Here is a 27713-nt window from a genome sequence, read left to right as displayed (position 1 = left end):
AGAAAGATAAGAAGGAGAGCGTTCAAACCAATCAATTTGCTCCATAATAATTTCCCCCGATCTCATGCCAACAAAAGCATTCAAGGCGTTAGAAGAAAGTAAAGCAACAGGAACATCAACAAGCTGCTTATTCACACCCAGTCCCACAAAAGAGGCCGACACAACTAGATCATCAGGCGTCACAGGAGAAGCAACAACAAGAACCAGCTCACTAGAATCAATCTTCACCACCCTCATATTAATAACACAAAGTTCTTGATCTCCCACATTTAGCAACTCATTACCAGCTTCAAGACCAACAGTGCTAGGACTAACAATCTCAATCTAACCCCTAGGAGAAGCCACCAAGACATTATCACCAACATTACCATCAACACAACACACAACAACCCCACAGTGCTCAATAGGAGGAGCACCAGCAACAAGGATCAGCAAATCAATCTCAACCGATGAAGGAACAACAATTGCATTACTTTTAGCATTCCCAACAGGCAAAACAGGAGTCACGTGAGATTGCAGAGCAGACAACAAGGCAGAGGAAAGGATACTACACTCACCCCTAAGATGACCAAGACGTTTGCAAGACTCGCAGAAAGAAGGAAAATCTTTCATCTAAACCCTTTGAACATACCCAAATTCTCAGGCCCAAGCCATATTTTTTCAGGAAAGTTTTTGGTAATGTCCATTTCAACAAAGACCCGCACAAGAGATGGCCTAGAACCAACCGAAATGGCACTGTTGACTTTCAAGGGTCGACCAAACATAGAACACAAAGCGTTGAGGATTCGAGAAGAGAATAGATGAGGCCTCAGATTGGGAAAAGAAACCCAGATAGGGATCACCGGAGATTCAACACCGACATCCAGAAACAGGGACCATTTTGTGAGTTTCATGTTGCAATTATTCACCAAATAGGATTTATGACAAAAAATTATACTATAATCAAGATCATTTGAAAGCTTAATCTGAACGTGCGACTAATCAAGAACAGTCACATAGAAATCAACATTCAGCTTCAAATTAAAAAAAAATTGCAAATTATCTTATTAGAAGGGCGACGTATAGGAAAAAAGCCAACCATAGCAAATTGAAAAAGAACTAAAAGAGTCAAAATTTCTTCCTCCGATATCCTGAAAGAGGGCAAACCACGGAAAGAACATTGCCAAAGCTCAGGAAAACAACCAGAAGGCGGCGAACCAGAAAGGGCATCAGCAAATGATCGCAATTTAAAAGACCCGTTAATAAATCGGGATCACTAACACGTTTAACCGCCATTCCGGCCACGAACGACATGAGGTGAAAGAGACGAGGCAACCAAACCGAAAAGAAAGGAAAAGAAAACAACCAACAAAAAAATTAGGATTAGCTAATGTGCATTTCTAAGACTAATTAGCTTAGTCTTTGATGTGCTCATTGGCGTAAAAAATTATTTTAGGATATTCTTATGTGATTAAAATATTGCAATCGAAAGCATTGTAAGGATTTTAGAAGGATCTAAATAGCCTTTAGAGTTTTAGAATTTTTTGAGCTTTTGAATACCAAAATGAATTGAATTGATGCGTGTTTGTAGATTTGGATATTTTATTATGATCATCATTGAGAACATACCATAATATTTATTATATATGCCAATAATGAATATGGATCAAAGTTTTCTATGATTCTTATGTGATATGATAATGATGCCCTTAAATTTGTCTAGCAAATTAACTTGTCTATTAAATTGTATATTATAAGCTCTATTAGGGTTTGAAATTATCAAAAAGTGAAATCTATAGTCCCATATTAGAAACCCTAATAATATTATAAAACAAGTGAAATTTTCTTTGCTATTAATTTTTTTTAATATTTTTAATATTTTATCTATTTTTTAGATAATCCAAAATTCTGAAAAAAAAAAAAGAGAGCCTGATTTAAGGACTCAATTTATAAGAAAATGTCATAATATCTTAGAGTAGGAGATCACATCTACATCTTAGCATAAAGATTCTTCAAAGGAGCATAGAGAAAAATTATATCAAATATCCTAATATAAAATGCATCAAAATATACTTCAAAATCATTAAATTTATACTGAGATTAACACAATTTAGAATATCATCAACAACATTAATTTCAATATAAATTTAAAACTTCTAAAGCTCTTTCTGATATATTTCGCATCAGGATATCCAGATATAATTTTTTTCTCGTCTCAAAGGTATCATAATATAAGGAAGGAGGTTGTGACAGGCAAGAAAAAGAAGAAGAAGAAGAAAAAATACTACACCAAGAGAGGTGGTACCACCTTCTCAAGGTCAAGATTCTCCCTCAGAGCAAATATATAAAAAAAGTTTGGTGATGCAACATAGGGGTGTAGGCCAGTGGAGGGAGATAAGAACAAAGACTAAGAGATAGTGCAACACACACGAGGAAGTCATCTAATAAAATCATCTCCAAGTTTATTTTTATATGATTTCTTTAATAAATGACACTATTATTAAGCCTAATGTTTTGTTTGATTAGATGCTTTGTTAAAATAAAGCCAAATAATCAATAGAGTAACCAATGATGATGATGATGATAAAATAGAGCTAAAATGAGTGTTAATAAATGACCCAACTCGACAAATCCAATCTGAAAATTTTGAATTCGGCTTGAACAGTTTAATAAATTAGTCAGATTTGAATATGAAATTTCAACCCGTTTATTTGGCAAGTTGGATTCAGATTAACCCACAAACTCAAATTTGACCCGAAAGTGACCCATTTAATCTTTTTTTTTTATCTTATTTTTTAGAACGGATCTGAACCCGACCTGTGAACTTGTTCGGGTCAACTTGTTTTAGATCAGACTCAATTTTAGAATGAATCTAAATTTGACTCGTTAACCTATTTGACACCACTGAGCTCAAATATCACAAAATATTATTCAAAAAATATTAGCATAATATTACACTATTAATATATGGCCTTCCACTTATCATAAATAACCGACATGCCATGGGAAGCCGTTAAGGTTCTTGTTAACCGAATTATTATCTGCTGTGGCAATTTCCAACTTCATAGTATTCTGCACCACCAAACGCTAATTGTTTGTTACCCAAAAAGAAAAAAAAAATCATGAGAATTCTATCTGGGACTTTATGAAAAGTACATGGCTGAAGAAAAATAGGCTAAGTAGGTTGAGAATTTCGATCGGCTGAGTTACAGCAAAGCAAACTTTGTGCTATGGATTAGCCCAGCAACTACTTTAAGTGGTCGGAGACTTTGACGTGAGACTAAGAAAATAATATTGTAGTTGGCCTAACTCGTTTGTGCTCATAGCTTTCCATGGAAGCAACCAATTCTTCATGCTCACGCAATTCAACCGAAAGCTACACTGATTAGACAAAAAGGACCACAAAGATGTGTTCAGATAAAAGGTGTGATTGGGTCGAGCCAACTCGTAAGCTTGAGCTAGTTTGATGAGTTGATGAGTCAAATTTGAATTACTCGTCAAATTGTGAGGCTATATAAGACGTGCTTCAAATATATTATATTTCAAGTGTGTAAAGATAAAATATTGTTCTTGTCGAACGTTGTTTTAAGTTGAAGTATTTGAAAATCCAATGCTTTCAGAATATAATGTAAAATAAAATTATGTATTTGAACTATTTTGTTGGTTTTATATTGTTTGCAAGTGAAACCTATACTTAAAATATGGCGGTGGTGTGTGGTGGTGGTGTCAGGCGACGACCATGATTGTGAGGAACAATGAACGGTGGTCCTTAGTGGTCGCAACGACGGCTGACAACAACAATGACTGGCGACTTATTGATTGTGGCAAGCGGCAGCTATTGTCGGTAGGCGACAATTCACATTTCAATGTAATTGAAATTCAATCAAATTAGATGAATTCTAAATATATTGACAATAAACTAAATAAGAAACTTCAGATACCCCAAATTATTAATATGCATTAGCTTTTCTTTTAACTAAACATAGAAAAATTTAAATACCATGCATTTGATATAATTTTCCACTACAAATACTTACAACCAAAAAACCCCTCAAATGATTTCTGGTTATTTCTCCTAATTTTTATTCAAGTCATTTTATTTCAACAGCTACTAGAATCAAAATTATATAAAATAAGCCAACTTATGAGCTGACTAAGACTCATAAAATTTAACTCAACAGCAAGCTGAGATTTGATTAATTACTCAGGCTCAAGTCAAATGATGATATTGTCACCTTATATTTTCTGTCATTAGTGGCCATAACAGCAGAGCATCACTTCAATGGATCGCTCCAATCATGTCAACCATCAAGGTCATTAGTCTTTCAGCTACCCTCTAGTTGGTTTTGTGGCCCTTGAAAAGCAAGATTATACCAACTTCTCTTTTGGAACCTCAAGGGGCAGAAGCAACTTACCAAGACTATCAAGACTTCATTTGGGACAGCTTTTTTACTGCTTCTTAAAACAATTTTTTTTGCACAAAAATTTTAATAAAGCAGTAAGAAAGTTGTCACAAACGAAACCTAAATTGCTGAGCGTCTACTGATTAATGAAATTTTCTATCAATCTCCTGACACTAGTAGTTTCAGATCATTTATAACTCTGTTTGAAGTTATATATTAACACCCTACCCTGATCCATGGCTCCAATCTTTTGGGATCAGTTCCCATCCCACTCACCAATCACAAGAAGCCCAAAATAGCAGCCACCATCCATATAGCCGCCTTTCCACCAAGTTAGACCAAGTTATCCATTCTCCATTTATTTATTTTTAAATGATTAGTGATAAATTTCAAAGATGTGACTCAAATTTATGATCTTCAAAAGTACCATTCTCCAGCCACTAAACCATAAATCCTTTCACACCGGCAATCATTCTCTTCTTTTGATAATCTCTCTCTCTCTCTCTCTCTCTCTCTCTCTCTCTCTCTCTCTCTCTCTCTCTCTCATGTACCGTTGGATTTATGTTTAGTTGAATACAATACAGTTTTTATGAATTCTCTACATATTATACCATCTTAAGATAAATTTAATGACTTAGAGATCTATTTGACCAAAATTAGGTGATGATATCCTAACTCAAGGATTTTTTCAATAATTTTTGAGACTAAATGCTAAAAGCCAGCTCATGCTACCAACAAGACAGCTAAACACACTGGCTAGAAGTGCAGTTCACAGCTAGCAGCTAAGTCCTGGCAAAGAGTAAATATTTGCCATTGAATATCCTCACTGAGATATTGTATTCAAAGAAACAACTGTCTTTCGCAGCACATGAACCAGTACAGTTAAGGAAACTAATTATTGCAAAGCATATCAACTTGATTAACCACTTCATTTATTCTAAAGTAAAATATGACTTGAGAATCATGTACAGAGCATGGAGCAATTACCCCGACATCATCACGGCTTTACTTTTCCTAGAAATTACTTAATTTCCAGGAAATAGATACACTGATGAATCATAATGCAAGATGCTGAAGATTTCTATTGAAATATGACTTGAGAACCATGTAAAGAGTATGGAGAAGTTACTACATTCCTCAAACAGAAGTAGGGGTGTCAATATTTGACACGACCCGAAAATCCGACTCGAACCCGACCCGAAAATTCCGGGTTAGGTTCAACCCGGACCTAAAATCAGTCGGGTTCGGGTTCAACAATTTGACCATTTTCAAAAAACGGGTCGGGTTCAGGTTGACCCTTTGACCCGAAATTGACCCGTTTTTTACCTGAACACCCGTTTTTTACCCGAAAACCTGAGATTGATCCGTTTTCGACACTTTTTTTGCCCGAAAAGCGTGATTGACCCATTTTTTTGACCCAAAAATTAGCAATTGTTTCACGGTCCCGGGTCATTCACGCTGTGTCGGGTTGACCCGAACCTGAAGCGGGTCGAGTTCAGGTCCAAAAAACCGACCCGTTTGTCAAAATGGGTCGGATTCAAGTTGACCCGAATAGCACTGGGTTAGTTTTGGGTTCGATCAGAATTTGACCTGTGACCCGAAATTGACACCCCTAAACAGGAGGATAGAATTCATAACTGTGTTCATGTATTCGCTCAATGTTCTCAAACCAACAAAGTTTAAGTTGAAATATTTTCATTTTTTTTTCCTTAAAACAACTCAAACTATATTGCCTAATAAGCATATGGGAGATAGAAAGAATGGTCATTTCTGATCATGAACATAATCGAGAACTGCCCATATCACTCTTTTTTTTTGGGGGGGGGGGGGGGGCGGGGGGGGTTCCATGCTTCTTTCCGGGTGCCGGGGTCTTTGAATATAGATCTAAGAGACTAACACGATATAGAAAGCAAGGTATTAAATATGTAAATTTAGAATTATGCAAACTATTAATCTTAAATAATTATTTTACTAAAATTGATGAAAACTGAAAAAATTGAAAATTTCAGACCTGTAAGTGAAGATCACAAAAGTCATGCACATCACATTATTGAAATTTCACAGAACAGAAAATAGTTTTGAATTGTCACTGATCTGACAAAACAAAATATCACTTTCAATCAAAAACGGAAAAGATGAGGTGAATAAAAGAAAAAAAAACATAAAAAAGAAATCAATCATTTTAAAACAAGCCTCACACTTACTCAAAGAGTTTCTTTCTAAATTTTAAGTGTCATATTTGATCAAGTTGAACCCCAATATGTGCTATTTGCTCAGTATAAAAATCTTTTTGATGCCAAAAACTCATTTATAATTGCAAAATAAAATCAGATTACATCTTATAAAAAGCAGCCACTAAAGGAGAGTTGAACAATAGAAAAAAAAAATTCCCAATATGGACGGCAATAGAATAGTGTAATCTAGAAAACTCACAAGGCAACTAGCAGCAGGATCCGCGAGCAAGCCAGAAGAAAAGGCTATAATAGAAAGCACCGCCAAGAATCCTCAGCCTTTAACCGCAATTGCTACTCTTAGTACAGTTCTGGGAAAGAAATACAGAATAAACAGTAGATAAAAACAGAGGAATTATTAGAAATAGAATCAGTAATATAGCAACTAAAGCTAACACTAAAATCTTAATAGTGTAAGATCATTTGCATATAAATAAAGACTCCCACAGAGCGAAGACTCAACGGTTGATTACAAATAAATTTCAAATTTCAAATTTTTGAAGTTCACATTTAAAATTGGTTTCCATAATGCAAACATTTTTTCATTTTGACGATTATGGACTTTGTGATTTACATAAATTCTGTTTGGGTTGAGAAAATTTGACTCAGATGATTTATTTAGTTGATACTAATCCTATAAAAACAAGCTTACCTATGGATTTCCTACAGAGATATCAATGACTCATCCCATACATGCGTATCTTGCCACTATACAAAATACTTCTAATACTCACAATTAATAAGGGATTCAATTTCATTACACCATTATAGCTTCAACCATAACATTGATGGAGAAGTATAGAGAGGATAAGTAGGATCTATACGATATCTATTGATTTAGAAAGAGCATTTGATAAAGTTTCTAAAAAAAAAAAGATTAATAATGCTTATATTTAAGTTCTTAAGGATACATATGTAGAAGTTGTTACTTATGTTCAAACACAAGGTATTTTAACAAAGTACTTTCCTTTTCAGTTGGATTACATCAAGGATCAACTTTATGTTGGGGAAGATGAGGAGTCAACACCACAATGATGAAGCAAGCAAGAAAGTAAAGCAACAAAAAGTGAAGGACACAAGGATTTAACGTGGAAAAATACAAAATAGGGAAACAACCATAAAGCCACACCACACCAAGAAATTCACTATGAAAATTGTGAGAAATAAGTAGAAATCTCTCTCTCACACACACATTGCTTCTCTTCTTACATGCACCATTCTCACTCTTGCCCTCACTAAAAATATCAGACAAAGCCAAGTAAATAAACTCCAAGGGACGCAACCTCTCAGAAAACAAGAAAAAAAACCGTCCAGTCTGACTCCTAGCACTGCGACGCCAGTTTGAAGCGTTGCGGAGCTTAGGGGTGCAAATGAGTCAAGCCGACTCGCGAGACAGCTCGAGCTCAACTCAATAACAGGCTCGATGAGCCAAGCTTATCAAGCTCGATCAAAATTTCGAGCTCGACAGTTAATCGAGCTCGAACAACCCTCTACTCTGCTTGCGAGCTCATCGAGCAACTCGAGATGGACACTAGCCGGCGGGAAAGAGAATTCGCTGACGTGAAGGGAGACGGCGAAGATGGAGGTTCGGAAGATGATGCAAACTGACGAACTTCGAATAGCTTGCGACGGCACCGACAAAGACACGAATGGACGGATAATGGAATAGCATCGGCTGCATCGCTTGCGAAGACGAGGCAAACAGACGAACTTCAAACAGCTCGCGAGTCGCGATAGCGCTGACGAAGACATGAACAAACGGACGATGGACCAGCATCGCTGCAAGCCGACACGACGGACTGCCAAATGGACGCAACAGATGACGGATGGACACGACAGCGATGACAAATGGACGCGACGGGCATGACGGATGGACTCGACGAGCTTTTTTTCTTGTCGAGTCGAGCTCGACTTTTGAGCTTGAGCTCAGATTTTCAAAGTCGAGCTGGACTCGAACATCCCCTGACTCTAGCTAGACTCGACTCGTTTGCACCCCTAGCGGCACTCAAGCCTCTGTCTTCAACCATTATGGCGTTCTTCTCTCTGTCATTCAGTGCTGGGGTACGCAGCGCCGGATCGTTGTACGGGGAAAAAATTTACGTTTGTAAAGCACCTAAACCCAAGCAGAGGGTAAACCCTTCGCACCCCCAGTGTACACGACAAGCTTTGAGGTCCAAAACAAATGAATAATTAGTTGATCAACACAATCAGATTCCACACATAAAACTTTAAGCCCGTATCTTTTTCCTTTAGTCATGGATATTCTTACTAGACATTTGCAAGAGGATGTATCCTGGTGGGTGCTTTTTTCTTATGATATTCTTATTGTTGATAAAACTAGATTGGGAGTTGAAGGTAAACTTGAATTATGTTGGTCAACCTTAGAGTCTAAATATTTTCGTTTAAGTAAATCTAAAATTAAATGTATAAAGTGCAATTTTAGTAGTAATATATATAGTGGGTGGGATTGTAACTTTGGGCAATCAAGTCATTTATAAGAGTATATGTTTTAGATACTCGGAGTCTAGTGTTCAAAGTGAGGTGAAATAGATGAGTATTATTAGTAGAATTCAACTTGGATGGTTGAAGTGGAGGAATGCATCGAGCCTATTATGTGATTGAAAAGAGCCCCTCAACTTAAGGGAAAATTCTATAAGATGCTTGTGAGACTTGCAATATTTTATGGTGTAGAATGTTGGCCATTAAAAGAGAAGTATAAAATTAAGTTAAGTGTTGCAAAGATGAGGATGCTCATGTGGATGAGTGGCTTCACTCTTAGAGACAGAATGCGAAGCGAGTATATATGTGAAAAGGTTAGAGTGGCTCCAGTGCCAGATAAGATTAGAGAGAGTCGTCTTAGATGGTTTAGTCACATAAAATGTAGGCCTTTCGATGATCTAATTAGGAGAGTAAATGTATTAGATTTGACCTATATTAAAAAAGATAGAGGTAGACCTAAGAAGACTTGGTTAAAACATATTAGAAATGACCTCTTTTTTATTAGATTTAAATAAAAATTTGACTCTTAACATGACATAATGGAGAAAAAAGATTCATTTAATTAAATATATAAAGTGTAATTGTAGTAGTAATAGATATAGTGGGTGGGATTGTAACTTTGGGCAATCAAGACATTTATAAGAGTACATGTTTTAGATATCTCGGAGTCTAGTGTTCAAAGTGAGGTGAAATAGATGAGGATATTATTAGTAGAATTCAACTTGGATGGTTGAAGTGGAGGAATGCATCGAGCCTATTATGTGATAGAAAAGAGCCCCTCAACTTAAGGGAAAATTCTATAAGATGCTTGTGAGACTTGCAATATTTTATGGTGTAGAATGTTGGCCATTAAAAGAGAAGTATAAAATTAAGTTAAGTGTTGCAAAGATGAGGATGCTCAGGTGGATGAGTGGCTTCACTCTTAGAGACATAATACGAAACGAGTATAAATGTGAAAAGGTTAGAGTGGCTCCAGTGCCAGATAAAATTAGAGAGAGTCGTCTTAGATGGTTTAGTCACATAAAACGTCGGCCTTTCGATGATCTAATTAGAAGAGTAGATCTATTAGATTTGACCTATATTAAAAAAGATAGAGGTAGATCTAAGAAGGCTTGGTTAAAAAATATTAGAAATGACCTCTTTTTATTAGATTTAAATGAGAATTTGACTCTTAACAGGACATAATGGAGAAAAATATTCATTTAATTAAATATATAAAATGTAATTTTAGTAGTAATAGATATAGTGGGTGGGATTGTAACTTTGGGCAATCAAGTCATTTATAAGAGTATATTTTTTAGATATCTCGGAGTCTAGTGTTCAAAGTGAGGTGAAATAGATGAGGATATTATTAGTAGAATTCACCTTGGATGGTTGAAGTGGAGGAATGCATCGAGCCTATTATGTGATAGAAAAGAGCCCCTCAACTTAAGGAAAAATTCTATAAGATGCTTGTGAGACTTGCAATATTTTACGGTGTAGAATGTTGGCCATTAAAAGAGAAGTATAAAATTAAGTTAAGTGTTGCAAAGATGAGGATGCTTAGGTGGATGAGTGGCTTCACTCTTAGAGATAGAATGCGAAACGAGTATATATGTGAAAAGGTTAGAGTGGCTCCAGTGCCAGATAAGATTAGAGAGAGTCGTCTTAGATGGTTTAGCCACATAAAACGTCGGCCTTTCGATGATCTAATTAGGAGAGTAGATGTATTAGATTTGACCTATATTAAAAAAGATAGAGGTAGACCTAAGAAGACTTGGTTAAAAAATATTAGAAAGGACATCTTTTTTATTAGATTTAAATGAGAATTTGACTCTTAACAGGACATAATGGAGAAAAAGATTCATTTAACCAACCCCACATAGCGAGATAAATACTTGAAGTTGTTCTTGTACCTTCAACCATAAGATAATATAGCCACCTCAGAATTATACATATTCTATGTTACACCGATACACCTATTTATGAAGGCGTGATTTATCCGATACACGGATACGCCTCCGATGCTCCACCGATACGTGTCGGATACGCTAAAGCCGTATCCAATTGAAATACTATTTAATTTCAAAAGGACATGCGTATCCGATACGTGTGTCCGCTGAAAAACAAAAAGAAATCCGAAAAAAAAAAGACGTGTCGTATTAACTTTCGCGGTTGCGAGCAAGATTCTCTCATTTCCGAGATGGATTTGAGTCTCTTGATGATATGAAAATATTAAAAATTATTAATCTTTCACTTGATGAGCCTGAATTAGAAGCTATGATATTTATTGAAGATGATATGGAAGTTCAAAGACAAATCAATGAAGAAGATAATTATATCATTCCTTCTATTGAATAGTTGAAACTTCATGTGATAGATAATTTATGTTTATGCTTTTGTTGTTGTACTAGACATTTAATACTTACTTATATTTTGATATTATAAGCTACAATGCTACAAATGATGTTGTTTTCATTTTTTTTGTAATTTCAAATATTATGTTTTGATTGCTTTCTTAATTTTTATGTATGATTTATAAATTATAATGCCGTGTCCGCGCCGTACTCGTATCCTGTATTTTTAAGAATTGACGTGTCCCGTATCCGTATCGTATCGTATCCGTGTCGCCGTATCCGTATCGGTGCAATATAGTACATATTATGCATTATATATGAATTTTGAATGAGGGGATAGCAAAAGAGAAAAATTCAAAGCACCGGTTGGTAGTTTATAGTATACAATTAGATTAGATACATTAAAAAGATCCACTAATGCTATAACTTTCTTGAACTTATAATATGTAAACATTTGTCCAAATTTGTTGCATAGTTTTATATGATGATGTTTCTCTATGAATTAATTTCCTCAAGTTCATGGAGAAAATTTGCTAATTTAAACATATCATTAACTTATCATCATTTTTCATTATATAGCTTCTATTCATATATCATTCAGACATAGGACATTGTTAACAACAAATATCTTCATATAAATCATGAATATTAGTAATGTGATAATATATGATGTATGCATGGATAATGATAGAATTTTTACAAACATGTTAATTGATAAACAATAAATAATTCAAATTATTTAAAAATGAAACATAATGAATTATGCAATTTTGGATTCAACCAAATATATGGCATTTTAACCATCTTGTTTTCTTGAAGATAGTACTCATGGATCAATTAATAAGTATATTGACAAGATTTAACTTTCTAAGGTTACGTTTATAAATTTGTAAATTAAAAAAAAAAACTAGACCAAAGAAATAAAACAAATGCCTACAAAATATAAAAATTAGATTAAACAGATTCAATATTTTTTAAATAACAATTAATCCATACAAATGTGACTATCATATGGATGGTCAAAAATTTAAAGAAAAAAAAATCAAATGATTGAAAAGTAAAATATAATAAATTATTGACCATACTTTTTAAAGTAGTATTCATGGATAAATCCATACGTATATTATGATTTAACTTTCTCAATAAGATTACTTTTTTTTTTAAATGAAGAAACAAAGAATAAAAAGTTGATGAACAATAACTTTCTATATACAACAATCTAATAATCCATAGATAACAACCTTCCATTCACCACAATCCTACAATCCATGGGCAATATCTTTACATTGTGTAGTTAGTTCAAGATTCCAAAATTAAAGACCGGCATTCAAATTTATTTATTTATTTTTACAATTATTTATCCACCTATTTATATACAACTAAGATTTTGTTTGCATAAAAAATGGAATAAAATTCAATCATAAAATCTCCCATTTTTACTCTCTTATCTTATTATAATTTTCAAGATAGTATCAGATCCATTAAAGTTCTACTTCCTATGAGGTCAATGGTCCCTCATCCAAATTGACGGGTCCTTCACCAACAGCCAATATTTATCTAACAGTTGTGGTAAAAAATATCTTAAGGATCCTCCTATAAAGAAGATGGTAACTGCCACAAAAAGTCAATGTTTATGAAGCTGGAAACTCTAACTTTTGCAATCAAGTTCAAAATAAAAAATCCACATATAAAATATGGATAAACCATAATGAAATACTGGATTAAAAATTTTCAAAGATATTTAACAATAAAGACAAATCAGAATAGCTCTCTCCGATTCCTCTTTTAACCAGCTGGACAACAAGCAGAAGATAAATAACTATTTCCTAGATAAAAAGTTATTTTGGAACATCACTGGAATAAACTTGATTGTTAAAAACGTAATTTTTAGATGTCCTCGTGAAAAAAAAGAAGAAAAATCATATTTCGATAGTAGACTCGGGAGCATCATATTATATGACAGGAGAAAAAAATATCTTCTAAAATTACAACCCCCATGCCAAAAAAATTATAATATCCAGATTATAGATGTGGCATTATAAAAGTGACTGGAATAAATTGTCCATTCTCTTAAAAGATCTTATACTTGAATGTGCTTTTAATGTCAAAACTATATTGCAATTTGTTATCAAACAACAAACACACACGAGATAAATTTTGTGTTGCAATTTTCTCATATAATTTGTCACTTTTAGGACTTAAACTTAAAAAGGATGATTGATAGTGCTCAAATGTACTTCAAATATGATAGCAATGTCTAACTTTAACACCATCACCTAAAACACCTAAATTTTACCTACCTTAAATAAATAATTATTTTCTATTCATCAACAAAAATTGAAAAGACTTTCACTTGTAAGTTTTTCATTTAGCTAAACATAATCATAGTTCCTATCACAATTAAATAGACAAACCTTTCCAATATTTTGTTTTAGATGGCTGATTTTAATTCAGATTTGGGAGGTAAATATGAAGGTTTATATTAGGGTTAATTGGATTATTTTATTTTTATTATGTGAATTGTATTTTGTTGTAGTTTTCTTTGGAGTTGTTCCTAGTAGCACCTAGGGTTTATGGAGAGTTGATCTATTTTTCGAATAGTAGATCAACTTGTATCTTGATTTGTTTTGCCAACATAAAAATCTTTCTCATTGATTTTTGCTGCGTTTTCTCTTCGTTTGTTGTTTTTGCTATGAGGAGATTGGATTCATATCAGTAATACAACAAACGACCAAGCTATGATTCCATGACTAACAATGGTTTTACCTAGATTTTGTGTTTTGTCACTTCCCTTGATAAAATGCTATTTCAAAAAACATTCATGAGGCTCTCAAAATCCCAGAGTGAAAGAAATCTAAGCCTTAGAAAAGATGGTATGTGGGAAGTTACTTGGAGTGAAGCATTTCAGAAATTAATTGTTCCATAGCATTTTTTTGAAAATGTGGAGATTGAAAATGATAGATGCTAACTGGTTGATATAAGGATGGAAGATGAATATGATGGTCAATGGCACTGGTTGAGATAAACCTAGTGATGGATGAAACAAATTTTGAGATTGTTTGAGTAAGGTAGAATTGGATAATGGTAGATAATGTGTAAGAAAAGAGAAACATGTTGGGGGCAAGGTGGCGGTTGCGGAGAAGGGATTCGGTCGATGGAACCAAGAATGCCGGCAGAAGAAGAAGAATCTTGATAGAGTGGAGTATGTGGACGGTCAATACACATATTATCAAGTTTATTGTCTACGGAATCCATGAAAGAATGGATTTGCTGAAGGGATGAGCCAATGAAAACAAATTGAACATTTGCTTGATGTAGTGATTTCTAAATTTCTGAAAATTGGGATTCTTGACGAGATTGCATGGATCGTAATGCATCAGCCAAATCAGAATTCTTCATGGTGATGGGCCCTAAGATGATAGAAATTGGAAATATGCAATTCTTGAGAACAAAAAAATTGGTACCTGTAACAAATAAAGAAGATATAGTAGAAATATGCATTTGAAAATGCAAAATAAGTAAGAGAATCAAAGAAACGAAGAACCTGATGTGGTCTTGAAAAGAAAATTTGCAAGAGGTGGACTGATTGATGGCAAGAATCAGTAGGTCTTGAAAAAAACAGCAGATAGAATTTTAGTAATGTTCTTGAATGCAAAAACTGCGGGTCTCTAAAAAAAGCTGCAGCTGTTTGGTCTTGAAATTGTGGGTCTTAAAACTACAATTCTTGAGACAAACAGTGCCTGAAACGAGGTAGAATTGTTAAAAATCGAATGTGACAAGGTCTGGTGGCTGGAAAGAAGGCTGAATGACCCATCAAGACAGGTTCTTGGTTGGAAGCAGTGGCTAAAGAGGGCTGCGGAGGCAATTTGTGAGTGGTAGCTGAGCCTGGATGAAGACTTGTGGATGGCGGAAGGAGTTTCTTGGGGCTGTGGTTGAAGATTGACCCAAGGAGTAGAAGAACAACAGCAGGTTGTTGCTGTTGGAGTGGAAGAAGAACGGCAAGCCTCAAGGTAGATGGCTTGCAGTTTGCAGAAGGTGCCCCTGATGGTGAACTGCTGCTGGTCTGCAGGTGAGAGGCAAAACAACGGCAAAAATTGAAGTGCTGGACCGTAAGAATGAGAGAAGAAAAGCTGAGAAGAAACCTCTTGCTATGACATGAGGTTAGTGCAACATTATTGTTGCGTCCTGGAGTATTCGCGGCGGTAGAGAAAATATATAGTTTAACATCTTAGCATTATACGAAGATCCAGCACACAATCAAATAAGAGAGAGGGTGTAGCATTCATAAGAGACACCAGAGTTTTTACGTGGAAACCCCTGAAAAAGGGAGAAAAACCACGGGGCCTCGCCCAGTTTGAATGAATCCACTAGTATTTGCAGTCGATTACAAATGAGGCCCTTCCTTGGGAGAAGGCCTTGGCTTGATATTACAAATGTACATCATATAGAGCGCATTACATAGCGGGAGTTACAATAATATACATGTTTGTTTGGTTGGAAAGGCCGTAGTTGGCACGAGACGGGGGTCCGAAAGACCGTAGTTGGTAGGAGATTAGGGTCAGGAAGTCCATTGTCTGGCGATGTAGATCAAAAGGACCGTAATAGGCGACAGAGGTCGTGAGGACCGTAGTCGGCAGGAGATCGGGGTCTGAAAGACCATTGTCTGGTGATGAAAGTCGGAAGGACCGTAGTAGAAGACGGAGGTCGGGAGGATCGTAGTCGGCAGGAGATAGGAGTCTGAAAGACCATAGTTGGCAGAAGACCGGGGTCTGAAAGACCGTTGTCTGGTGATCGAGGTTGGAGTGACCATAGTAGGCGACGGAGGTCGGGAGGACCATAGTCGGCAGGAGATAGGAGTCTGAAAGACCGTAGTAGAAGTATGGTACTTTGGTAGAACTCCGGGCGTCAGGTGATGGCCTGGTGGAGCTCGGGGCATCAAGTGACATTCTGGCGGAAGTCCGAGCTTCAGGTAGTGGCCTGTTGGAGCATAGAGTCTCAAGTGGTGGTACGATGGAAATTCGGGCCTCAAGCAGTGGTCCAGTGGAAGTTCGGGCCTCAGATGGTGGTCCGGCAGAAGTCCGGGTCTCAGGTGATGTCTGACGGAGCAACGGGGTCAGGCGGTGGTCCAGTGGAGGTGAGGGCCTTAAGTGGTGGTTCGACGGAGCAAGGGCATCAAGCGGTGGTCCGGTGGAGGTGAGAGCCTCAAGTGGTGGTTCGGCGAAGCAACGGCATCAGACGGTGGTCCGATGGAGGTGAGGACCTCAAGTGGTGGTTCGACGGAGCAACGGCGTCAGGCGGTGGTCCGGCGGAGGTGAGGGCCTGAAGTGGTGATTCGGCAGAGCAACGACGTCAGGCGGTGGTCCGGCAGAGGTGAGGGCCTCAAGTGGTGGTTCAGCGGAGCAACGGCGTCAGGCGGTGATCCGGCGGAGTTGAGGACCTCAAGAGGTGGTTTGGCGGAGCAACGGCGTCAGGCGGTGGTCCGGCGGAGGTGAGGGCCTTAAGTGGTGGTCCGGCGGAGCAACGTCGTTAGGCGGTGGTCCGGTGGAGGTGAGGGCCTCAAGTGGTGGTCCGACGAAACTTCGGCGGTGATCAAGAGGCAAGGAAGCAAGAGCAATCTCTGATCTCTCTCTTTTTTCCTTAAGCTTCCGGGGGGTCCTCCCTCAAGAGGAGAGGGAGCTTTATTTATAGATTTATGGAGTGGCATGGCGCGTAAATATGTGAGAGATCAAGGGTAAATGGGGAGTGATCAGATGAACGGCCGATGTTGAATCCCTTGATCATGCACCATTCTTTAGACATTTGAAGACCTTAATGATGTCGGAATTTGGTGATCTTGGGCTCGTTGGATTCGTCTCGTCGATCCGCTCGATTCGAGTATAAGCTTGTTATGTTTGTAAACCGTTTGGTAATCCAAATTGTGGTTTGAACCTTCCAATAGTATTTCGGGTCCCTGATTTGGACCCATTTGGGCTCGGATTGGGTTGAATTTAGTGTTGTTGGGTTTGTATTTCCGAGATGCTCAGTTTGACTGTAAGTTTGCTGAAATCGGAGTTCGGATGGTCTCTGAATTAATTTTTGAAGTTTCCAATTTGATTTTGCATCGAGATTCGCGCCCGATTATCAATTATAGTTAATGAGTTGTTTCCAGTCTTGAGGGATTTTTTCCTTTGAAATCATTCAAATTTGTTGATCTTTTTTAGCATTTTAAAGAGATTTTTGCATGATGGGATCCTCATCATATTTTTCTTCCTTAACTTGATTGAAAATCAACCGAGAAAAAAAAGTGGCTAAATGTTTGGGGCTAACTCCCAAAAGAAGATGCAAGTTGGTTGACAGAGGCTCAAGCTCTACTTGGCTTTTAGCGATTAGGAGCATGTTCGAACTATATGTGTCAAAATAATTTTTGCTAAACTTTTAAGCACAATCCCAATTCTTACTCCGTGTCCCCCTACAACGAGATCAACAAAGAGGGTCCAAAATAGGTTTTTCATGGTTCTTGATCTTTTCAACTATGGGGAATGTGAAGTTGGCCAAGAAGTCAACCAATTCTTGTAATTTGATGGAAATCCTTGTCACATAAGAGAGATGAATTCTCTAAGCTCAATAAAAATTTGAGACGTATGCCATAATGATCTGGCTTCAAGAGTAGAACTTTTAAAGGATGGTCAAAGATGACTAGTATGGCAAGAGCTTGAATGTATGGAGGAAATTATCAGGTAGTGATGACTAGCAGTCTAGCACTAGGCAAGTTTCTACGTAATATGATATCTAAATTCAGCCCCTAAGAGAATGTTACTGACATAGTTGACTAGTATTTCTACTATACACCTTTTTTAATAAAAAAAGGTTGATTGCCTCCTCGCCCACTCTGAGATGAAGGAGCATGTCTTCATAAGGTTGTGGGCTTTGGAAAAGAAGCAAAGAAGAGAGTAATGATGATGTGAAACAAACATGCGATGGAGTTACTTTAAGAAATTAAAGAGAGCAATTTTAACAAAATAATCCTTATGAAGGGGCGGTAAAGTAGAATCCATTGCCGAGGATAGAAGAAACCATTGACATCTTTTGAAGGCCCAAATGGTTAATAGTAAGGATGTAAAATAGATTAAGCAAAGTAGAACCTTCGATCCATGGTAAAGGAAGGGTTTGTGAGAATTTCCATTGCCAATAATGGATACACTTCTATTTATGCTTCCCTGATGCCTTCTCAAGCTAATAAAATGCTGTTTAATTGCGATATGTTTGGTTCATGCGGGCTCAATTATAGTTTTAGCACGAGGAAAAGGATCACAAAACTGATCCTGTTGGTTGTAAAGAGAGGGGGATTTGGGCTGAATTTGTGGAGCTATTAAGGTGATTAGGAGAGAGAGAGGGGGCCATTAAGGGGCCGGCCACATAACTAGGAGAGAGGGGCTTGGGTTTTAATGCAATGGGGACCACCAATTCAATTTCAGATTTTACAAAAATCTGAAATAAAATTTCAGTTTTCTTAAGGAGAAAAACTTCCAATTAGGAGGGCAATCAATTTAAACAATTTGAATTTCAAATTTGAAATTGAAAATCAATCAAATTGATGGCGTAAATTAAGGCGCTAAATTAGGAAACAATTAATGGCCAAAGAAAATTTGAAATTTCAAAATTGGGGCTCAATGGAGGGGGCGGCCGGCGGCTAGAGGAAGGGGCAAGGGGGCGGATCACGGGTGGGGTGGCCGGCCGGCGGGAAGTGGATGCCAAGAGGCCGGCGGCTTGGGGTTGTTTGGAGGAGGCGGCGGCAAGAGCAAGGGGAGGAAGAAGTATGGAAAATATAGGGATTCAAGGAGTGAATTCCAGTTTTCCACAAGTGCTTCAATCCGAATCTCCACGACGATGAATTGACCAAGAGAAATAAAGGAAAATAGTAGAACGAGAAAAACCTAGAACTCACAAAGAGATCTAGCTTCTCCTACGAACTCACTAAGAGATCGTGGAGGTTTGCACTCACAAAGAGAACACAAAGCAAATATTTTTCATTCATCAAAACTAACTATTACATGAGAAAAGGGCCTTATAAATAGGGCTCAAAATGACAAAGAAGCAAAAGACTAAAATGCCCCTTGGGCTACAATAGCTACCAAATATCCATGAGGGAAAAAACGGAAAAACATAAAATAAAAATAAACTACTACATAAAATGATGAAAATACAGATCATGATCGTGGTCGTCGATCTCCGGCATCTCCTGAAGGTACATGTGTCAAAATCGCTGCTGATGTCCCCATCAAATGACCTCAACCAGTTAAATGTCTAGTTGCATTCCTCAATCCCCTGAAAATGTTTCACACTTTGAAGAATGGTGAGCACTTGCCTACCAATTTCAAGATGAATAGACTAAGTGTATGCAATTTATCCTATAAATTGTTGAAGCTCTTCCACATTTCAACATCTCCAAGTTAGCTTGGACTTTGTCATAATTAATCTTTATGCCTTCTGTATTGAAAAAGAAGCCCAAAAACTTTCTTGAACCTGCTTTAAAGATACATTTGAGTGTATTGATATGCATTCTATAATTCCTATGTGATTAAAGTCCCCAAGATATTTTTGATCTGTCGAACAAGGACTTTGCTTTTTCTTTGAAGAAATTGTCCATCATTCATTGTTAAGTCACCTCAGCATTTCTCAATACAAATAACATAAAGTCGTAGTAGTATAACCCATCATTGGTGAAAAAGAGTAATATTCTCATAACTGATGGGATGCATTTTAACTTGATAGTAACCTTAGAAGGCATTAAGAAAGCTCATAACAGGAAATTCAATTGTTCAATCGACTACAGCATTTATTTACAATACTGGATGGTTGCCCTTGGGGCTAATTTTAGCTTGGCAAATTGAAGCGTATTCTTCACTTCTCATTAGCTTTTTGGACTAATACAACATTATAAATTTACAAGTAGAATAAGTCCCTACACCCCTAGCCTTCCTTTCACAATAAGTCCCTCAATGATATAGATATCCAAGCAAAACAACTTCCTCGAACCAGTTATAGACATGTGTCAGCAAGTCACAAAGCCATCCACCTACATAGCTCCAACAACCAATTAAATTATCTCAAACAAAAGATCCACATGTCACAATCACAACAATTTTGATCACATTTCAAAAGTGAATCTAACAAAACATCGATATTCGATTGAAGGTAGTAGGTGAGTTAATCTCAGTGTTTTAAATCGAAAGAGGCATTGATGAAAGGATTGTAAGCTGGGTTCTTATATGAGATGGATACTTCTTCAATAGTCCCAGAGGTTTCAAGGCCAGCTCCTCTCTAGACCTCAAGTTGCAGTACTTCCTCTAAGATGAATATAACCACCTTCATATATCATTTTTGAGATGGCAAAAAGTATACCTACACATTAAGAGCTTGGTCGCTAGATTGAAATATGATTATCATTATAATTAAAGACAAATAGCATGAAAAATATAGAGGAGAAGGGTCAGCCAAGCATGGCATTATAAGTCACCAAAGCTTCAACTATGCTGAAGTCATTCATTGAAGAGTAAAGTTGGTTGTTTCCTCCTAGGTGATTGATAGCTCGATTTATCTTTTTGTCTCCATGTGCTCGCCAAAAAAATTCATTAAGGAGCCCAAAATTGGTCAACATGTAAAGCTCAAAATTCATCAAATCGATAACAAAGTTAAGGACAATGTTGACAAAACTTCATGTATCAACCAAGATGCTACCAATTTGTTAGCTGACAATCAAAGCAATGATGATGGCAGCATCATTAAAAGCATTCCTTGTTTGTGGTTGTTCAAAGTTACTGAAGATGTCTAACATCCCCAAAGATTGGGGCGAGTTTGAAGTAGCATGAACTTATACCGACCAAAACAGCCTGAGGCTTGTTTACATTGACGCTTTAGCCCAACGCTCGCCAAGAATCATTCAGACTATCCCTATAATGTGAATTGCCTATATAGAACCGGTTCATTCCTGTTCTCATCTATGGGCGTCTTCATCAGGCATTATCCTGAATCATCAAGGACAAACTCTTTGACCTTATTGAGGCTTCAAAAGTGGTGACAGTCCTCATGTAGTGATCATTACCCTTGTGGAAGACACTATACTAAGATAAGTTACGAACTAATGACAATGTGTGAATTAGCAATAGGTGATGGATATACTCTTTATCACAAATGGAATCTAAAACCTCACCCAATGGTAATCGAGAGAGGAGTGTAGGATAGGTGACTTGAACACTAAGGAGTGTAGGATAGTTGTCTTGAACACTAAGGCAACCTCTCTCTTTATAAGGGTTTTTAAGTTAACATTCCTCATTCTACTTCTTAGGTTTAAACCATTTATAGTGCTGCTATTTAGGACTATAAACAAACCGAGCCAAGCTGAGCAGGTGTTTGTTCATGTTTAAGTTCGTTTATTATCTACTTGTTCAAGCTCGGTTTGAGCTCGATTTGAGCTTTTCAGTTAATGTTCAAACTCGATTCATTTAAATTAATTGATGCTCATGTTTGCTTTGTGTTTAGTTCATATTCGATTGATCTTGTGCTTATCGAACTTTCAACAAATGAGTCTTATCGAGCTATAAACGAGCTCTGCTTCAAAATGTTCATTAGATTAACAAATGAGCCTTATTGAGCCTTCGAACAAATAGTTACATCGATTTTGTTCATGAGCATATCTAGCGATTATTTTCGAAACCCCCTGATGTGAAACGTACATGCGATGGAGTTACTTTAGGAAATTATAGAGAACAATTTGAACAAAGTAATCCAAATTAAAATTATCATTTGTAATAAAAGAGTGATCCTAAGAATTCTTAGTTTTAACTCGCTTAGGAAACGAAGAGAGAGATTCGATTAACCAATCAATTCAAGAAAATGCAAAGAATAAATGTAAAGCTACGATGGTAACAAGAGTCCACGAGTTAATAACGAAAAGCCCTCTCTAGTCTTATCAACAAGAAGAATATCGTCAGCAAGAAGCATACACCAAGGAGCATCCTCATACAAATCTCTAATAAGAGCATCCATGACTAAAGATATGGGCTTAAGGCTGATCCTTGATGTAATCCAACTAAAATTGGAAAATACTTGGTCAAACCACCTTGTGTTTGAACACAAGTAATAGCTCCAACATACATATCCCTAATGACTTGAATATAAGCATTATTAACCCCTTTCTTTTTTAGAACACTCTATAACACTTCTCTTAAACCTTTATCATATGCTTTCTCTAAATCAATAAAAATCATATGAAGATTCTCCTTATTCTCTATATACTTCTCCATCAAACCTCTCAATAAATGTAAGGCTTCCAAAATAGACCTACCCGGCATGAATCCAATTTGATTTTGAGAAACATTAGTATCACGTCGTAACCTATGCTCCATAACTCTTTCCCATAGTTTTAAAGTATGACACATCAACTTAATTCCTCTATAATTCGCACAATCTTGTCCATCACCTTTATTCTTAAAGATAGGAATCAACATACTCATCCTCCACACATCTGGCATCTTTTTAGTCTTCAAAATAATATTTAAAAGTTTAGTGAGCCAAGAAATTCCTTCATTTCCTAAGCATTTCCACACCTCTATTGGAATATCATTATGTCCAACAATTTTTCCACACTTCATTTTCTTTAAATCCTATCTAACTCTAGTTTTAGCAAAACACGTCGATAAAAATAAAAATCTCTATTTTCATTTAGAGCGCTAAGGTAACTATAATCAATCGTATGTTGACAATCTTCATTAAAAAGATTAGCAAAATATCTTATCCACCTTTGTTAAATATCCTCTTCTAAAAAAGTACTTTTTTATCTTCATCCTTAAAGCATTTCACTTGAACTAACTAAATCCTTATTACTCTTATCACTTTATTTGGCTAGCTTATACATATATCTTTCGCCCTCTTTCATATTTAATATATTATATAAATCATTAAAAAGCTAAAGTCTTTGCATCACAGATTACTTTCTTAGTCTCCTTACGGACAACTTTATATATTTTTTAAATTTTAAAGTTTTACATCTAAAACAATTTTTATAACAGAGCTTCTTAATTTTTTATCTTTTCTTGCATATTTTAATTCCACGACCAACTATTTTTACTATAAAAAGCTTTTCATTTTACTACTCCAAATACATCCTTTGCAACATTCTTAATATTGCAAGCTATTATTTCCCACTTAATATTAGCTTCCTCATGCACCGACAACATCTTAAGATTGAAAATCTTACTCTAAAAAATATTTTTATTAGAGTTCTTTAAAAGCCAGCATCTAATCCTAGAACAACGATATACTATATTTTCATACTCTACCCCTTCATCTTAACATTTAAAAAATAATAAGCGATGTTGGATACATAGACTATCAATTGAAATAACTTTACAATCTTTACAATCTAAACGATCTATTTTTCTTACAAGAAAAATAATCAATATGAGTCTTATCATATCCATTCTTATAAGTGATGAGATGCTTATATCTTTTTTTAAATAAGGTATTACAAAATCATAAACTAGAGCAAAATCTAATATAGTCTTACCACCTTCATTAGTCGTTCCAAACTCATAATCCCCATGAATGCTTTCAAAATCCTTTACCTCTCTACCAATATGTCCATTTAAATCTACCCCTAAAAAAACTCTTTGTTCAAGAGATATCATTTGTATTAATTCTTCTAAATTATTCCAAAATTTTAATTTTAAATACATATCCAAACTTACTTGATGAGCATAAACACTTATAATATTAATAATCTTATCATCAATAATAATCTTCAAAGCTATAATTTTATGTCCAATTCTATCAATTTTTACAATATTATCTTTCAAATTCTTATATGTAATCATACATATACCATTTCTAATACTACACCTATCAGAATATCAAAATTTAAACCTTAAACTATCAATCTTCTTAGCATTCTCTCCCACTCATTTAGTTTCCAGAATGCATAAAATATTTATCTTCCTATGAATCATAATATCAATTAATTCCATTAATTTGCTTATAAGGGAATCTACATTTCAAGGTCCTAACCTAATTTTAATTTCATGGACTAACTTCTTTGCATAGATCCGTCCATGATGTGGGAATCATTGTCTATTTAACTGCATATGGGCATTGATGCAACAATCTTTGCACACTTCTCACTGTATTAAGGACATACAGCATGTCGCTTCCAGGAACACCCTAGAATTAACACAATGTATTAAAAGATTCATGTCATGATTATTCGACAAGTTTTACGTTGGTTGTCAACTACCTAACTCAACCATCCACTTTTCTCATCCAAAACTTGGAACCTGATAATGGCAATGTTTATTTAAGCATCGATTATTTAAAAAAAATTCTTAAGCTTGTTTGCTTACTTGATTGAACGATCACGAACGAGCTTTAATCGAGTTGAACCATGAGTACTTCGTCAAATGTTCGATTCATTTGAAACCCTAATGTTGGGATGCGACTTCTCAACCGACTTATCTTGATGCTAGGGTGAAACTTATTTTGATGATCCTTGGGATGTAGACACAAATCTCCTTGCAAGTTAGGAGTAAGGCATAAGTCAACGTCGCATGTGATTATACTCTTTTAAATTGAGTTAATTCTTGGCACACTTCAACAAATTCAGCCAAAATATTCGAAAGATACAAGCCAAGCATGTTACAGAAAGGATCTTCTCAAAAGCTCTGAATAAGAGATGCTTGCGCGACAATGGGTTTTAGGTCTTGCATATTAAACATCTCAAATTGAAGTCAGGTAATAAAGTGATGAAATGAATCTCCTAGCTCCTAGTGTTTGTTCAAATGAGCTTGTCAATTGGGCATCAGCAAACTAAGAAATAAATTGTCACTTGAAATAAAAGGAGGTAATTTATAAAAGAAGATGGAGAACCAATGCAACAATCTCCTTGAAAGTTGTGAAGAGCATATGAAATTTGATTGTATCACCTATAAAAGCGAGCAATGTGGTCGTTGGGTCTAAATTCCCACTATATGAGGCAAGCACCAACATCTTGAATTTATGTAGCAGTTACGCCTTCGTGAGTTCAAAACATAAAGCATTCGTAAGCTAAGTTTAAAGCATTGATGGACGAAACAAAAGAAGAATATTCATAATATTCTCCACAAGAAGATAAAGCTTGCCATCTTTAGATCGAGCTAAAGCAATAGCTCTTAGAGTCGTGTTGTGTTAGAGCTTAAGAGAGATAATTGATTCTCACTCTTGAGGGGGATGAGAAAGTGGAGCAACTTGTAGAAAGCACTTGAAGATTACCCATATCATCCTTATTAAATGATCCTCCAAGTGGGTTTTAAGTGGCATAGTCATTAGGACGCTTGCTGTGTAAGGACTTATCATGTTCTTCAAGATAATCCTTATTCTAGTTTCCAGTCTTCAACATTCTTCATGCTCATAAGACCAAAGAAGATATCGAATATGAAGTTGTTTATGCAATGATATCAAGACTTCACTAGAAAAACTAATCAAGCCCAAAGGGTGAAAGAGTGGGGTGGGGGGGGGGATAAAGAGAGAGAGAGAGTGAGAGGAGAGAGAGAGAGGAGAGAGAAGGGCTGAGATGTAATGTTAGGCCTAAATGATATATCGATAATTGGTCTACAAGGAACATGATCAGACTCTGTTTGAATAGGAAGACGAGTCAAATAGAGCTACCAAGAACAATTAGAGAAATAAGGATCTATTGAAGGATATTTATGAGAGAATCTGTGTAGACTTCTATCTAATGAGTTTCATATGCGCGTGGTAAAATAAAGTAAGTAACATAAAGAAACATATTTCATGTGCCCTGATAAATTTTAGAGATGAGAGTAACATACATTGTAACTTAACATAATCATTGTAATAAAACTACAGATTAAGAGGATAGCCAAATAAACAGTCAACATGGGAGTTACCATCCTTGATGAGTAATACAATGACTAGCTTGTGAATGCATAGAAGATAACCCCAATGTAGATGAGCATAGCAATAGGGATGAGCGTAACGAGTGGGATAATGGCACCAATGGTGGCCGCACTGGCGCAGCCGAGCCTACCGAGCTTGATCTGAACGACATTGACAAGAGCCATCATGAGAAACCCGCAGCCCATGACGGAGCCGATGGCGGAAGCTATAATCCCGGCACGGAGGAGCGCTCGGTTGACACGGTCGGTCAAGGGGCGGGAGGGCGGGGGGACGAGGCGGATGGCTTGCTTAAGGCAGAGAGCGACGAGGCTGGAAAACAGAAATGAAGCGAAAGAGAATACATGAAAGGAAACTAGGTTTTCGAGGATGTGCGGCCCGGCGGCGCAGTCGCCGACGGAGACACCACCGTCCGTTGGATCGTAGGGGTTCCAGGCCAGGCCGAGAAAGACGGCTAGGGTGAAAAGTGAGTTGACGTTGGTGATGCCGTCAAGGGCCGTGATGTGTATGCTTGTCCCGCCCACTCTGCGCTGGTTCGAAGCTGAAGCTCCGCCGGTGTGGCGGACTTGGTCTCCCTCGTCCATTTTCTATCTCTTGTACAGAAAGAAGTGGCGGCCGATCTGTATGAGCAGAAGACAAGGTGTTGGGGCGGACGGATTACGGATGCTACTATTTGCTTATAAAGAAGAAAAATGAAGCTGGGGGAGGAGAGCGTAACAGCTGCGGAGCGAGTATCACGATTTGCCACCTGGAATTATTTATATATATGGCAGTAATTTTATAGCAATATCATAAATACATAATAAATTTTAAATATATAAATAAAAATATTTTTAAAATAAATATCATCTAATTCCAATTATTTCTTGCAATATGCATTATTTTCTTCATGAACATATAAATACTTGATACATCATCAAAAAATTATATTGATCAAGCACGAATCTCGAGATAAAAGCTAGTTGGAAACTTCAAAAATTAAATCCGGAAGCACCCGAACTCCGATTTCAGCGAGCTTATAGTCAAACTAAGCCTCTCGGAAATACGAACCCAACTACACCAAGTTCAACCCAATCCGAGCCCAAATGGGTCTGAATCATGGACCCGAAGCGCTGTTGGAAGGTTCAAACCGCAATTTGAGATACCAAACGGTCTCCGATTTTGACCGTTTATAGTCGAATCGAACGGCTCGACGAGACGAATCGAACTGCTTGACGAGACGAATCCAACGAGCCCAAGATCGCCGAATTCCGACATCTCTAAGACCTTCAAATGTCCAACGAACGGTGCATGATCGTAGGATTTGATATTGACCGTCTATTCAACCACTCCCTATTCGCCCC

At 36.6% G+C, this 27713-nt stretch overlaps 1 protein-coding gene across 1 annotated transcript; it reads right to left on the bottom strand.

Moving 5' to 3' along the window:
* Positions 1-6582: 6582 nt before the first annotated feature.
* LOC110114263 lies at positions 6583-27102 on the bottom strand. Its single transcript, XM_028698012.1, has 2 exons — positions 26364-27102; positions 6583-6924 (listed from the first exon to the last, which is right to left on the bottom strand). Exon 1 carries the CDS (start codon positions 26952-26954, stop codon positions 26388-26390), a length of 567 nt encoding a protein of 188 aa, XP_028553845.1. The 5' UTR covers positions 26955-27102; the 3' UTR covers positions 6583-6924; positions 26364-26387.
* Between the last annotated feature and the right edge of the window lie 611 nt (positions 27103-27713).

This window comes from Dendrobium catenatum, unplaced genomic scaffold, assembly GCF_001605985.2.
Source record: "Dendrobium catenatum unplaced genomic scaffold, ASM160598v2 fragScaff_scaffold_1028, whole genome shotgun sequence".
NCBI lineage: Eukaryota > Viridiplantae > Streptophyta > Magnoliopsida > Asparagales > Orchidaceae > Dendrobium > Dendrobium catenatum.
Note: the sequence above shows the minus strand (reverse complement) of the source record. Positions and strands in the feature narration are given on the sequence as shown.

Coding starts and splice junctions, on each gene's coding strand:
- LOC110114263 (XM_028698012.1), bottom strand. CDS start 26,954: ATGGACGAGGGAGACCAAGTCCGCCACACCGGCGGAGCTTCAGCTTCG.